The sequence below is a fragment of the Hippocampus zosterae genome, chromosome 1 (genome assembly GCF_025434085.1).
Source record: "Hippocampus zosterae strain Florida chromosome 1, ASM2543408v3, whole genome shotgun sequence".
In the NCBI taxonomy this organism is placed as follows: domain Eukaryota; kingdom Metazoa; phylum Chordata; class Actinopteri; order Syngnathiformes; family Syngnathidae; genus Hippocampus; species Hippocampus zosterae.
The window spans coordinates 8480335-8494275 of NC_067451.1; the positions used below are offsets into that span (position 1 = coordinate 8480335).

A 13941-nucleotide genomic window follows, 5' to 3' on the forward strand; every position below is an offset into this window, starting at 1 on the left:
TTGCTTTTTTTTTTCTTTTCTCTAGGTTCATATCACTCAATATGCCGATTCTGTGGCGTCCCACCTGGCCAAGATCCTGGATTCAGATCGACACAGCGATGTCATTTCCTCTGCAAAGTATGCGTCCAATGCATCATCCTGCGCCTACTGTGTCACATGACCACCAACCCCCCCCCCCCCCCCCAATCCTGCCTCCATCGACAGGTTCCTGTGTGGGACGGTGAATGAGTTTGTGGCGGAGGTGGGCAAGGCCTACGAGAGAGCCACGGAGAACAAGGAGGAAGCGGACGCTATGGCAAAGAAGGTTCATGTTATGCAATGGCTTTTATAACAGCCACATGAGTGTGTGTGTGCGTGTGTGTGTGTGTTGTGTTCAAAGCTCAGCCGTGACGCCACAAGTAGGTAAAAAGTCAATATGCCCTCGAGCAGAGTTTCAGCATATTTGCGGCTACGGCTTTTACTCTTCTGGAAAGATCATCGAGAAGCTTTAGAAATTTTTGCACATTCATCAAGAGGTCCTTATCCAAGCGTGCCTCGATGGAGCTGGTTTGGTGTATTGGGAGATAAAAAGAATCTTTCTCCAAACTGTTCCCCCCAAAAAGCACAGTGGGCGACTGGTTAGAAACGTCGGCCTCACAGTGCAGAGGTTCTGGGTTCGATTCCGGATCGGGCCTCCCTGTGTGGAGTTTGCATGTTCTCCCCGTGTGCCTGCGTGGGTTTTCTCCGGGTGCTCCGGTTTTCCTCCCACATTCCAAAAACATGCGCGGCAGGCTGATCGAACACTCCAAATTGTCCCTAGGCGTGATTGTGAGCGCCAATAGTTGTTGGTCTGTGTATGCGATTGGCTGGCAACCTGATCAGGGTGTGGCCCGCCTACTGCCCGAAGACAGCTGAGATAGGCTCCAGCAACCCCCGCAAGCACTTGTGAGGATTAAGCGGATTAGAAAATGGACGTTTCCCCAAAATTGGAAGCTGAAAAGATAAAGTGAAGACTAATTTTCCTCTGTTCTCCCAGTGTGCTTTGTTGAATGAGAAACTGGATTCCCTGGTAAAAGCCTTAAGTGAAGAAGCTGAAGCTCAGGTAATAGAAGGAGCAACTCCAAGCGCTACCTTTTGTCAAGGGCAAAACAAAGACAAAAAAAAATTAAAAAATCCTGATTTTTTTATTTTCCAGGTTGTTCCAGCGGGTTCCTCCCAGGCCAGCCCGGACGGTGATGGCTCAGGCCTCGAAAAAGATGCAAGCAACGTAAGCTCAGATGCTCAAACTTACCGCTCGAAGGAGCAGCTGATGCTGCGGGCCAACAGTCTGAAAAAGGCACTGAGGCAGATCATCGAACAGGCTGAGAAAGGTGAAAGAGGAGCGGGGTTTGTTTGGGGGCGGGGGGGCGGGGGAAGGGGCAGCCCGCTCACTCACGTCTTTTGGGTTGTTTTTTTTTTTCTTTCAGTGGTGGATGAGCAGAACCGACACACTCAGGTCCACAGGATGTGGTCGTCTTCTTCCATCAAGCGGGAAAACAGCGAGGAACTCAAGGATGCGGACATGCGTACGTGCAAAGCCAAATCTTTTTGTCCACCAATGACCGTCTTGTGATTGGCGGCGTTGGCCTTTGGGACAGTTGGAGTCCCCCACCTGTCGCTTCCCACATGCGATGCTCTCATGAGCATGTTTGTTTGGAAGAAACGGTTGAGCCCCCACCCTGCATGACAAATTACCACTGAGCATTTTTTTAAACAAGCCTGCCTCCTAATTTAAGAAAGAAAACCTTTATTAGTCTCGCAATGGAGAAATTCCGGATTCACAGCAGCAAAGTTATGAAAGGAAGAAGTAGAACAACAAAAAAATAGGAGCTGCTGGAAAGGCAGCCACTCTCGCGGCGCCATTTTGAAGTCAAAATAACAAAAATAACACAAGACAACTTGAGTGCTTCCCAAGAAAAAAAAATCACCATGTATATAAAATGGGACTTAAAAAAAAAAATCAAGTCGTTCTCTCCATTCTCAAATGCTGCGGCCATGGCCGCTGAATGTGCCGGCTATCAACGGAATTCCAATACTCACTCTGGGAAAACGAATGCGATTTCGTTTCGCAATCTTTCCCCGATGCCGAGCCGCTAACGACAAATTGTAGCTGCAAAAATATTCCCACTTCGAGCCTTTGGTGGCTGGAATAAAATCAACCCCCGCACATTCGCAGTGCAGCAATCGCACAAAAGTAACGCAGAAAACCCCCCACCGATCTCAGTTTTTCTACGTCATGGTCAAAATGTCGGAGAATTATTTGGTTTACTTTAACGTTATTTGCGTACAGTATCTACCGTACCTTTGGAGAACAGTGAGTAAGTTAGCATATAAATGTCCACTTGTGTTGGGGCTAGTCTGCGGTTTATCGATTCGGTCATGTCGCGAAGGCTACTGCGGGAGTGGAGTTAGCTAGCGAGTTAACTAAAAGGCGGGATTTTTCGGGATAACCACTGATGCGAATGATGGCGCTGAAGTGGGTCGTTCGTGGCTGAGGGGCGACTCGCACTGGTGTCCAAAGTTCATCACTCGGTCTATAAGGGAGAACTACATACAGTAGCTGTCCCAAAACACAACAAAGGACTTCATCGGGCGGGTATAAATACAAAAAGGTCTCAGACTGGCCTAGGCAATTGCTGAGCATGCATTTTGACCGGCTGAAGAGGAGACGGAGGGAAGAGACTTGACCTGAAACAAACAAGAACTGAGAGAGGCCGCAGAAGAGGCCCAGAAAAGTGTTTCCAATCAAGTCAATGATGAATGATCAATGAGTCGCGGGCCTGATGTGGTTGTATGATACCTTTTTTGGCTTTTACTTTTACTTTGGACTCAGCCAGTCCTCCATTAAGCGCCTTCAGCTGGTCCAGAATGCCGCTGCTCGCCTCTTGAAGGGTACTCGTAAGAGGGAGCATATAACTCCCACTCTGGCATCCCTTCACTGGCTCCCCATTCATTTTAGAGTTATTTTCAAGATCCTCCTCTTTGTTTTCAAATCTCTGAATAATCCCGCGCCACTTTACCTCTCTGAGCTCATCCGCCCCTACACACCTGCCCGGCGCCTCAGGTCTGTGGACCAGACATTATTTGAAGTACCAAGAACTAAACTGAGGCTCAGAGGGGATCGAGCCTTTTCTGTTGCTGGTCCATCTCTATGGAATGACCTCCCAGTGAACATTCGGCAAGACTCCTCGCTGCCCATCTTCAAAGCCCTCCTCAAAACTCACTTGTATTCTTTGGCGTTCGACTCAGCATGACTTAGATTTGTTCTTGATTTTACTGCTTGGTGCTTTCTACCGCCTTTATTACCGATTCGTCTTACTGTTTATTGTGCATGTTCAATCGCTCCATGTACAGCACTTTGTATGCAGCGATGGCTGTTTGAAAGTGCTCGAGAAATACTGTTGACTTGACTTGACTTTTGCTCACTTGAAAAGTGGAGGCTGCGCTGTCCTGGATTGTTTCACACATCAAGATGTAAATCCTGTGCAATCAAAGCCGGAATCCTGAACTTTTTGTGTGATAGTCACCTTTGGATCTGAAACCCGAACGTCTTCAAGAGACAAGAAAAAACTAAAGAAGTGTCTTTGCCATTTGCAATACATCTGGAGGGGGACTATCGTGTATTTAGAAAAAAAAAAATCAAACTCTGAATGAATGAATGAATTCACTGTACGGGATCTTCAAAATTGCTCATGTGACTGTTTTACTTTTCCACGTAAAAGTAGAGTGCGGGTTGGGGTTTTTTTTCTCTTACCCGAGCTTCCTCCTCTGTCCAGGCATCAGAAGTCTCAGTCCATCTTCGCCCATCGTCTTGGAGAAACCGGCGAGCCTCCACACGGTCAACTTCAACGAGGACTCAGTGTAAGCGCTCATCCACTCATGATCCGCCCGCCGCCGCCGCGCTGTTTTTTATTCTCCTCACGGTAGCATCGCCCCGTTTGCGCGCAGGCAATGCTGGGAGAAATGCGTCATGAACAATTACTTCGGCATCGGCCTGGACGCCAAGATCTCTCTGGAGTTCAACAACAAGCGCGATGAGCATCCGAAAAAGTGCAGGTAAGCAAAGAAGCCGTTTCGCATCCCTCTTGGCGGGGTTCACAAGGTGAACGTTAGCAAAAGAGTCGACCTTTTGAACCGCGCCGTGCCGAAGCGGCTGTTAGCCACACAAAGGAAGGGAGCGTCAACAATGACAACAAGAGGGACAGCAGGAAAAAAAAAGTCCGCATAGGACTTTTTTTTTTAATTATTTTATTTTTTAACTTTATGAAGAATACAAAGTGTGGAGTCTGCAAAGAGAAAAAAGATTAACCCTTTGAGGGACAGCTGTTACTCCAGTGGACAGCTTCTCATGTTATCAGGTTGTAGGGCGCATGAAAAGGGTTCAATTTGTTTAGCTTTCAAAAAGTTAAAATGTTCGATTATTAAAACGTCAAAATCGTTTCGTTGTGTTTTTGTGCTTTTTTTTCCTTTTCTTTTTTTTTCTTGGAGCTGTATGTAGAGCAAGTCACTAAAGGCATAATTTGTAATAAATCAATGTTAGAAAATGACATTGCAGCAGGGGTGGGGGGTTCTATTAAAAAATCGATTTATCTTTGCTTCTAGACAAGAAAAAGTTTGCAGTGAAACATAATGCAAAGTTAAGAAGTGAAAGCTGCTGATTCGGTGAACAAAAAAATTGTTGATTTATTATTTTTATTGCGTTCATGAAAAGCCTTGCTTCAGTTCCCCGGGATTCACCTGTGGGGACCGGAAAAAAAATTGCTCCCTGAATGAGACAGACCATTAATTTGCGAGTCCGCCCCGCGTAGAAAATCATACTAATAATAATTTCGAGCCGTGCCATAAATGGGACATTGGAAGCAAAATTGTTTGCACAGAAACGGTCACGGTCCATTCCCTTTTTCAAGCAGGAAATGCAGATTGTGTTCATGTTTTTTTGTTTTTTTTTAATTATTCGATGGGGGCAAAATCAGCAAAATCAGCAAGTAATCGTCGTAAAGACTCCACACAAATGCTCGCCGATGATGAAAGTGTGTTGATTGATGTCCCGCAGCAGTCGCACGAAGAACATGATGTGGTACGGAGTTCTGGGGACCAAAGAGCTGGTCCAGAAGACCTACAAAAACCTGGAACAGAGGGTCCAGCTGGAGGTACGCCATTTCCAGGACGATACTTAGCTTTACAAGAAAGCCCAAATTCTGGTTCTGTTTCACACACGCACACAATCTTCTCCGTTCAGTGCGACGGCGTCGCCGTTCCGCTACCAATCCTCCAGGGCCTGGCGGTGCTCAACATTCCCAGCTACGCGGGTGGCATCAACTTCTGGGGGGGCACCAAGGAGGACAACGTGAGCACCTCTGGGAGTAGGACGATCGAAAACGGAAGGGCCGTCCGTCTTTGTTCACCCTTTGGCTTTTTTTTTTGTCGGCTCGTATCGCAGAACTTTGGCGCTCCGTCTTTTGACGACAAGAAACTGGAAGTGGTGGCCGTGTTTGGCAGCATGCAGATGGCCGTGTCCCGAGTCATCAATTTGCAACACCATCGGATCGCGCAGGTGACACGCACACACGCCGCAATTTTCAGTAGCAGTCTGAAATGGACCGAGTCTGAAAAGACGTTTAAAAACGTCTTTGGGAGTGAATGAGTTAAGACGGACCTTTTTTAGGTTTGCCTTTGTTGATTTTTCTGCTGACGTCGTCTTATTTTGCGCTCAGTGCCGCCAGGTGAAGATCACCATTTTGGGGGAGGAGGGCGTCCCCGTGCAAGTGGACGGCGAGGCCTGGATCCAACCACCGGGCATCGTTAAGATACTCCACAAGAATCGAGCGCAGATGCTCACGAGAGACAGGGTAGGTTGAGACGACACATGTATGTTGATGGTGCCGGGTTTTTTTTGGGGGGGGGGGGGTGAAAGCTCTCAGGTTAGGACGATTGCTATTTCCGAGTTCTCCTCACCTAACTGAGGTCATCTGTGTCCCAGCCGAACCACCCCCTCACATGTCCTTTTGAAATATCCTCACGGTCTATTGCTGTCCGCCTCCCACACCCCAACCGGCGTGCGGCCAGGCGTTCGAGAGCACGCTCAAGTCGTGGGAGGATAAATTAAAAGTCGACAGCGACCGTGCCAACAGACCCCGCCTCAACTCGCAGCAGTCCATGGAGTACCTGACGGAGGAGGAGTGTGCCCAGGTGCAGCAGCTGGGCATCGTGGCCGACACGCTCATCAGCAAGTCAGTCAACGCCCTTCCGCCCCCCACCACCACCCCACCCGCGGGGAGATTAGCGGTCTCGTCTCATGACAACCCAGTGGGAAAAAAATAAATAAAATCTTCATCCGCTCTCGCTCTTCGTCCCCCGCAGGATCCGCGAGACTGCAAAGACCCACAAGCTGGTGGAGCAGGAGCTGGCGCACGCCGTCAACGCCAGCGCCATGGTGCTGACTGAGGCCAAGCTGTCCAGCCCCGAGGTAGGCGTGCCAGATGGGGTCCAGACGGGGTGGACAGATGGCCCCCGTTGGACCCACGCGATGCACGTTTGTACATGACATGTGCGGCGACGCCGTCGGGTGGCAAGTCTTAACCGTCCTGCGCTCATTCCGAGACACATCGCGGGCGCGCCGGGTGGATTTCGTACCATATTCGAATGCACACGGGTGTCATGGCTGTTTATGTTTCCATTTTTGAGAACTAAAAAAATTTTTTTTTTTTGTGGCAGTTTCTGAGTCGCAGCACAGCCGTGGAAATCGTCAACAGCAGCAAAGTTCTCCAAGCGGAGACGACCATGCTTCTGGATGGACAACATCTGGTAAGCTCTCTGGCCGCACGCCGCCGCCACCTTTCGCCATCCGGTCGCTGACGCGCCCCGCGTCTCCGTCTGCTCCTCCTCAGTCCGATTCCCCCGAGGAGGCGGAGCTGCGCTCAACCCTGAACAGCCTCAGCGCGGAGCTCCACAAGCTGGTCGACATCCACTGGATCTGTCCGCTGATGCACTGCGCCGAGGGGGTAAAAAAAAAAGGGCCGCGGCGCATTTTGTCGCGGGTGCATCGGCGCTCCGATGACACGGATGATCGCGTGTGCGTGCAGGAGTCGGGGCGTCCCAGCGGTAAAAGCAGCATCAAGCTGAAGATCATGCCCAAGGCCAAGAGGGAGAAGGAGAAGCTCTACAAGCAGAAGTCCAACAGCTCACTCTCAGGTTGGAACGGCCGACGCAAGACACTCAAACTCATCTGTCAGGCGAATTGGGGAAGCCTCAAAGCGCTGCCGATATTCAATTGACGGCAATGGCTGCGGTCGCTGAAGTTGGACTGCTTTGAGCATGTTAATTTGCTTCCCTCTAGTGGCCGGGTGAGGTATAACGTGCGGCTACATCACAAGCTGCTTTGAGAGGCCAGGGTTTTATCCGCCGCTCCCTTTGGAACGTCAGCCTGCGGGCATCTGATGTCAATTTCAATATGACATCAAAATCCAATACTCAACATCAAATTGGGGTCACGTGCCCACCGGGGACCCAACAAAATGGCTACGAGCGCTTTGTGCAATCTACGATGGTATTCAAAACTAAGTGGCGGACTGTACGCAGGACTTTTTTTTTTCTAAATATCTCCCCAACAGACCCAATCAAAGCGTAGCGTTACTGTGTTTGGATACATACATGATAGATGGGCCATACATTGCAGATGTGCCGTTTTCCGCTATGTTTTAGCCCGCAAGTTTATATACCGTTCCTACAATCTGAGGCAATCGTTATGGAATCACCAGTCTCGGAGGATGCTCATTCCATTTACTTTTGTAGGGGTGGAGGCGTGCAAAAATGATTTCAAATGGCAACTTTCTGCCTTAAAGTCTTTCATACCACAAGACGGACTTGTACGTCTTGTGGAATGTGTATTTGGACTCTTGGTTCCAAATCCGCGTCGGCGCTCTGCGCAAACGCTCCTCTCTCCTCATCCTCAACTTCAGCAGCCATCCATCCAGCCGCACCAACGCCGACTGTCCAACAACGCCGACATATCCACTGAACAAATCGGGGTTGTGAAAAATGCTGCCCATTACAGGCGCAAAAAACACAAGCGCCCCAGGACAGTCAATGGCGCCGACATTGCTCCCAATCAAAATCTGTGCTGGTACAGGCGTGCTGCCGAGAAGGCGCAACCACCAAGCACTATGACGAATGTCGTGGACTAAAAAACGCTGAAAACAGTCCATATCAGGTCCACACGATGAAACAACAAACAACATGTTGACAAAACAAAAGACAAAAACAGCAAAAAAGAACAAAAAAGCAAAGCTCTTGAAGAGCACTTGCCGAAGGCTGCCTAGTCAGGCGCCATCTTGGAAATTTTTTTTTTAAATTGCTTGATGATTCCCCTTCTTGACAAAGTTTGACAATCCTCTCCTTTGTTTCAGTCGATGTCTCTCGTGTTGGAGCCACGATGCATGCCGGTCCACCCGTTGCAGCGGATCTCCAAGGTGCGATCACGCCTGTTGACTCGGACTAACGAGCAGCTCGCACCTGATGCGGGTGTTAGATTGAGTGATTCCAGTTTTTTTTCCCTCTGTTTTGGCGTGAAAAAAAATGTCACTGTTACTAAGGTGCGGCCCAGTGGTTAGCACGTCGGCTTCACAGTGCAGAGGTACCGGGTTTGATTCCAGCTCCGGCCTCCCTGTGTGGAGTTTGCATGTTCTCCCCGGGCCTGCGTGGATTTTCTCCGGGTGCTCCGGTTTCCTCCCACGTTCCAAAAATATGCATGGCAGGCTGATTGAACACTCTAAAAATTGTCCCTAGGTGTGAGTGTGAGCGTGGATGGTTGTTCGTCTATGTGTGCCCTGCGATTGGCTGGCAACCAATCCAGGGTGTCCCCCGCCTACTGCCCGAAGACAGCTGGGATAGGCTCCAGCACCCCCCGCGACCCTAGTGAGGATCAAGCGGCTCGGAAGATGAATGAATGAATGTTACTAAGGTCATGTTCCTGTTCCTGTGTGCATTTCCAGCAGGTGGCAGTGGAGGGCTTTTCCTCCAGCGTGCACACCCGCTGCCAATTTGATCACGTTAAGACATGTATTTAAGGATTTACCAAGACCCGCGTCGGCGTCCGAGTATTCTAATACAATTCGGGGGTGACTGCTGATCGCATCCCACGAACGTAGACACAAACAAAAATCTGGACAAAAATATTTATTGAATACAAAAAAAACGTACTGACAGAGTATAAACAAGAAATCACTTGTTAAAACGAACCAGGAGAAGCGATACATTAATAAAAAAGTGCTTGCAAAGATACCAAAATCGAAAATCCGAGATTGTACACGAAATGAGTCGAGTTCAGTTCCTCAAAACAATAACATGAGTGAAATCAAAGATAAAATAACAAATACTTACAAGGCGAGAGACAAGAGAGCAAAAAGGATTGAGCGGTCCAGAGCACAGCTGTCAAAGTCAAGGCACGGGGGGGCCAGACCTGGCAGGGCAGACCTAAGACGAACAACCGCTCACAATCACACCTAGGGACAATTTAGAGTGTCCCATTAACCTACCCAGCATTATTTTTGGAATGTGGGACAAAACTGGAGAACCCAGAGAACACGCAGGCACAGGGACAACAAACAAACTCTACACAGGAAGGCCAGAATCAAACCCATGACTTGTACAATGCAATATACAGTATATTTATTGAAACACTGAGTTGAAATTGATCATGTTAAATGTGCTTTCGACCACAGGTGTCAAAGACAAGGCCCGGGGGCCAGATCCGGCCCGCCACCTCACTTTATGTGGCCCGCGAAATCAAATGAAACATGGCAACTTCCATGACGCTTGCTAAAATGTGGACCCAAATTTAAGATTCTCACATGTAATAAATAAGAGAGACATTGTAAAAATTTTGTTGTTGCTAAACACCTCACTACAGTAACTTCAACTATAGTTGAATAAACTGTTATTCTTGACTTCTTGATATGATTTCAGTCATAATGGCCCTCCGAGGGAAATGGTAACTAAAAATGTGGCCCGCCACGAAAATGGGTTTGACACCCCCTGGTCTCGAGATAACACTTTAGCGAGAGCGGCGACAAGGTCAATAATCCGACGCCGACTTGGCGCTTGGGAAATCCTTCAAAACATGATTTAACATGATGCTCAAATTGACAGCAGGTGTGCACGCTGGAGGAAAAGCCCTCCACTGCCACCTTTCCGAAGACACTCAAGAACAGCAACATGACAACTAACACCTGATTTCTCCATTTCTTTTTGCGTTTCTTAAAGCCAAAGAGTTTCCATTTTAAAAAGACCTTAGTTTTGCGTTCCTTTCTGCGACCTGCTTTATTTCTACAAATTGAAACACCTCAATTAACATCCTCTAAGAGTTGTGATTCCATTTTTTTTCTTTGCCAGCGGTTTGTGGGATACATTTTTGGTTGTGCAGGAGCGAGCATCCATTTGGAGGTTCTAATTGTTTGTCGTCACTCTGCTTTAGGAACATCGGACGTCAAATGCGCAACTCCTGAAGCAGAATCTTCGGGCAACTGATGATCTTTTCCGGCCTCTCACCTTGACCGCCGCGGGTGGCGAGACACCTTCCTTCCTCCCGCCCGCTGGCCTGACCGCCGAGAGCCGCCGATGAGTGATGAGCACTACGTCTTGCGTTTCCCTGCTGTACATTTGATTTCGGAAAGGGTCTGCTAGTCTCGTGGTATCGAAAGCCTACAACGAATGTCTTTATTTATTTTATTTTTTTGTCAGAAACAAAAGTGTTTCTGTTGCTTGCATGCCGAGTGCAGCCATCTTTTTCTGGACCCGCTGAGAACGGAAGCGGCCTCAGATTCTAGTAAAGACTTTTGGGCACGACTTCCATGACAACAGGATCTTATGTGCGGAAAAATCGTACACGTTGCGGGTGAAGAGAATAAGAAAAAGGAAGAAAAAAAAAAGATGGTGAATGTATTTTGTGTGCTGAGCTGTGAACTTTACTACTGATAAGAATCCTAATAGTGATAACGTGCACATTCAAGGTTCATTCAAGTGGTTCTTAGTTTGTTTTGCTTGTCGTGGCCTCAGCAGGTACTCAAGAGGTCAATGGGTTGACTAACAAACAGCTGATTGTAGATGTAACGCGCCAAACGTGAGCCTTTTGCTTTGCCAGCGGTTCCCAAATTCTCTTGCGGCTTTTTGCTGCCTTCATGAGCGGGAGGGGAGAACTCATGAGGCCGAACAGTCAAACTAAACTTGCCTGAAGCGTGTTTCAGATAAGTAGATGCTTGTTGTTGAGGGGCGAACAAAACAAAACAAAAAAAAATCATACTGCGTGGTATTAATTTCTTATCAGGAATATGCTTGTTTCCACTCATGCTCGAGCGTTCCTTCGCTCGCTCTGCTGTGGTCGGATGCTGCGAATGCATCCATAAGTATGCTGCCGCCTTTTCGCCTTTCGAGGCTTTTGTGGTGTTGTGCCAAGTCGAAGGACGCCCTCCTGGCAATTTGGAGGGGTAACGTGGCGTTCATTTCAAGTTAACTGTGTCTTGCCTTGCACTTTACAGACTACTTCATGGGGTTGGGGGGGGCAGTATGCGAATGCATGCGTGTTTACATCCGTGTGTCAAACTAGGTGAAGAATATAAAAATGTATTTATAAAAGATGTGAGACGAACACACACGCGCACGCATGCCCGTTGATGACGTGTGATGCGTGTCGTTCCTCCCGCTGCTCCTTCGTCAGCTGTCGCACCGGTCCGACATGTAAACTAAAGGTTAACCATGTTCACCAGATGAAGTTTGAAGCCAAAGCTTGATTCATTAACTGTTTGTGTACAAGACCGTGTAACTTTTTTTGAAATGGTATCATCGACTTGTTTTGAATATATGATTGCAACGTGTGCGTTTGGTCTTTAAACGAAAGCTTATGCATATTTAATTTTGATAAATGATTGTTTTTATGTCATTTAACGGGGGTTGCAGATGATCCCGCAATGTGCGCGCGGCTGCCAGTTCTGTCTGCTCTGTAGTGCGCCACGGCGTGTAACAAAAAAAGAAGCTTCAGAGATTAAACGGATTTAATGGTGTGTGTGGAAAAAAAACATTGGTGCGTCTGCTTCTTCTTGCAATATGCCTGACTGAAAATTTCGCGTTATTAATTCTGTTCCGTTTGTCTAAAGATGTTGCCGGCACCAACAAATGTCATGTCATTTTCCCTATTGAATTATTAATTGAGGTCTTTAGAATAAGGAGCGACAAATGAGTTATTTCATATACAGTGCTGGTTAAGCCGCTTTCCCTGAGACAACACTGCCCCCTACATGAGCATTGGATGATAGGCCTGATTCAAACGTCTCATGTGTGTTTGGTGAGTCATCTGTGAATCCTTCAGGTAAGGGATTGCTGCCGCTCACCAATGAGTCATTGGAATATTTGCCACCAAAAACTAAACGTGAATAACTTTTAAATAGTTTATACTGAATTTGAATTACGTGAATTGAAGGTCAGTGGTTCGGATAATGGATGGATTTGTATATTTTACTCTGAATCATATTGAATAACTGAATCTGAATTGTACAATCTGAATTTGAAACGCTATACCTTTTTTTTCTTTGAAACTGTATTTGATCCTCGCTGAAAATTAAATTTTGTTTATTTTCATATTCAGTCTTACAAATACAAAACAACGTTTTTTTCAACGTCAGATTTTGTTTTTGAATTGAGATACAAAGTTTTAAATTAACTTTATGGTCAAGTATGAAGTATCCGGTTTGTGTTGCAGCAAACGGAATGAAAATTAATTTCATTTCAGTGCAGAAAGGGTTCTTTTTGGCAGCACCTCTGACTGTTCAATCACCTACATTTTCACAAGTGATGTGTCGGTCGCGAACGAGCCGGTACAAAGAGTCGGCTCTTTGAAGTGAACGATGAGCCGTTTTTAGCCGAAAAAAACGACCATGTATCGTCAGGCGTATTAACCCGAAAATAATGACCATGTATAAGATTAAGATTAAGATATCCTTTATTTGTCCCGCAATGGGGAAATTACAATCAGAATTCAGAAAGGAAAATTCTGAATTTTCGGCGTTTTAGCCGGAAAAAAACGACCATGTATAGTAAGGTGTTTTAGCCGGAAAAAAAAGACCACGTATCGTCATGCGTTTTTAGACGAAAAAAATTACCATGATTAGGAAGGCGTTTTTAGCCGAAAAAACCGACCATGTACAGTAAGGCGTTTTTAGACGAAAAAAATGACCATATATAGTCAGCCGTTTTTAGCCGAAGAAAACGACCATGTATAGTAAGGCATTTTAACCCGAAAGAAATGACCATTTATAGTCAGGCATTTTTAACCGAAAAAAAACCGACCATGTATATAGTCAGCCGTTTTTAGCCAAAAATCATGATCATGTGTCGTAAGGAGTTTTTAGCCGAAAAAAACGACCACGTATAGTAAGGCGTTTTAACCCGAAAAAACGACCATTTATGATAAGGCATTTGTAGCCGAAAAAAACGACAATGGGTCATAAGGCGTTTTTAGCCAAAAAAAACACGACCATGTATAGTAAGGCGTTTTTCGACGAAAAAAACTGACCACGTATAGGAAGGCGTTTTTAACCCGAAAAAAATGACCGGCGTTTTTAGCCGAAAAAAAAAACGACCATGTATAGTAAAGCGATTTAACCTGAAAAAAACGACCATGTATAGGAAGGTGTTTTTCGACGAAAATAACGACCGTGTATAATAAGGTGTTTTTAGCTGAAAAAAAACCAACCATGTGCAGTAAGGCGTTTTTAGCCGAAAAAAAGGACCATGTTTAGTATGGCGTTTTTAGCCGAAAAAAAACAACCATGGATATAGTAAAAAACGACCATGATAGTCAGGCGTTTCTAGCCGACAAAGATGACCATGTAGTGTATATAGTAAGGCGTTTTTAGCCGAAAAAAAACGACCATG

At 46.6% G+C, this 13941-nt stretch overlaps 1 protein-coding gene across 5 annotated transcripts in view; it reads left to right on the forward strand.

Moving 5' to 3' along the window:
* si:dkey-172j4.3 (diacylglycerol kinase eta) overlaps positions 1–12694 on the forward strand; it is a 31076-nt gene extending 18382 nt beyond the window's left edge. For 2 of the 5 annotated variants that reach the window (XM_052065830.1, XM_052065839.1), the window contains 17 exons: positions 26–117; positions 205–304; positions 1016–1349; positions 1446–1544; positions 3795–3879; positions 3967–4074; positions 5072–5168; positions 5258–5365; positions 5459–5572; positions 5733–5867; positions 6085–6248; positions 6379–6484; positions 6733–6822; positions 6906–7019; positions 7101–7209; positions 8424–8486; positions 10490–12694. In XM_052065830.1, coding sequence (XP_051921790.1) covers positions 26–117; positions 205–304; positions 1016–1349; positions 1446–1544; positions 3795–3879; positions 3967–4074; positions 5072–5168; positions 5258–5365; positions 5459–5572; positions 5733–5867; positions 6085–6248; positions 6379–6484; positions 6733–6822; positions 6906–7019; positions 7101–7209; positions 8424–8486; positions 10490–10542 — 1971 coding nt within the window. In that variant the 3' untranslated portion in view covers positions 10543–12694. Of the gene's footprint in view, positions 1–25; positions 118–204; positions 305–1015; positions 1350–1445; positions 1545–3794; positions 3880–3966; positions 4075–5071; positions 5169–5257; positions 5366–5458; positions 5573–5732; positions 5868–6084; positions 6249–6378; positions 6485–6732; positions 6823–6905; positions 7020–7100; positions 7210–8423; positions 8610–8977; positions 9465–10489 lie in introns of those variants that run through there. The other 3 variants (XM_052065848.1, XR_007962446.1, XM_052065855.1) reach the window with 3 other exon arrangements.
* Positions 12695–13941: the final 1247 nt, after the last annotated feature.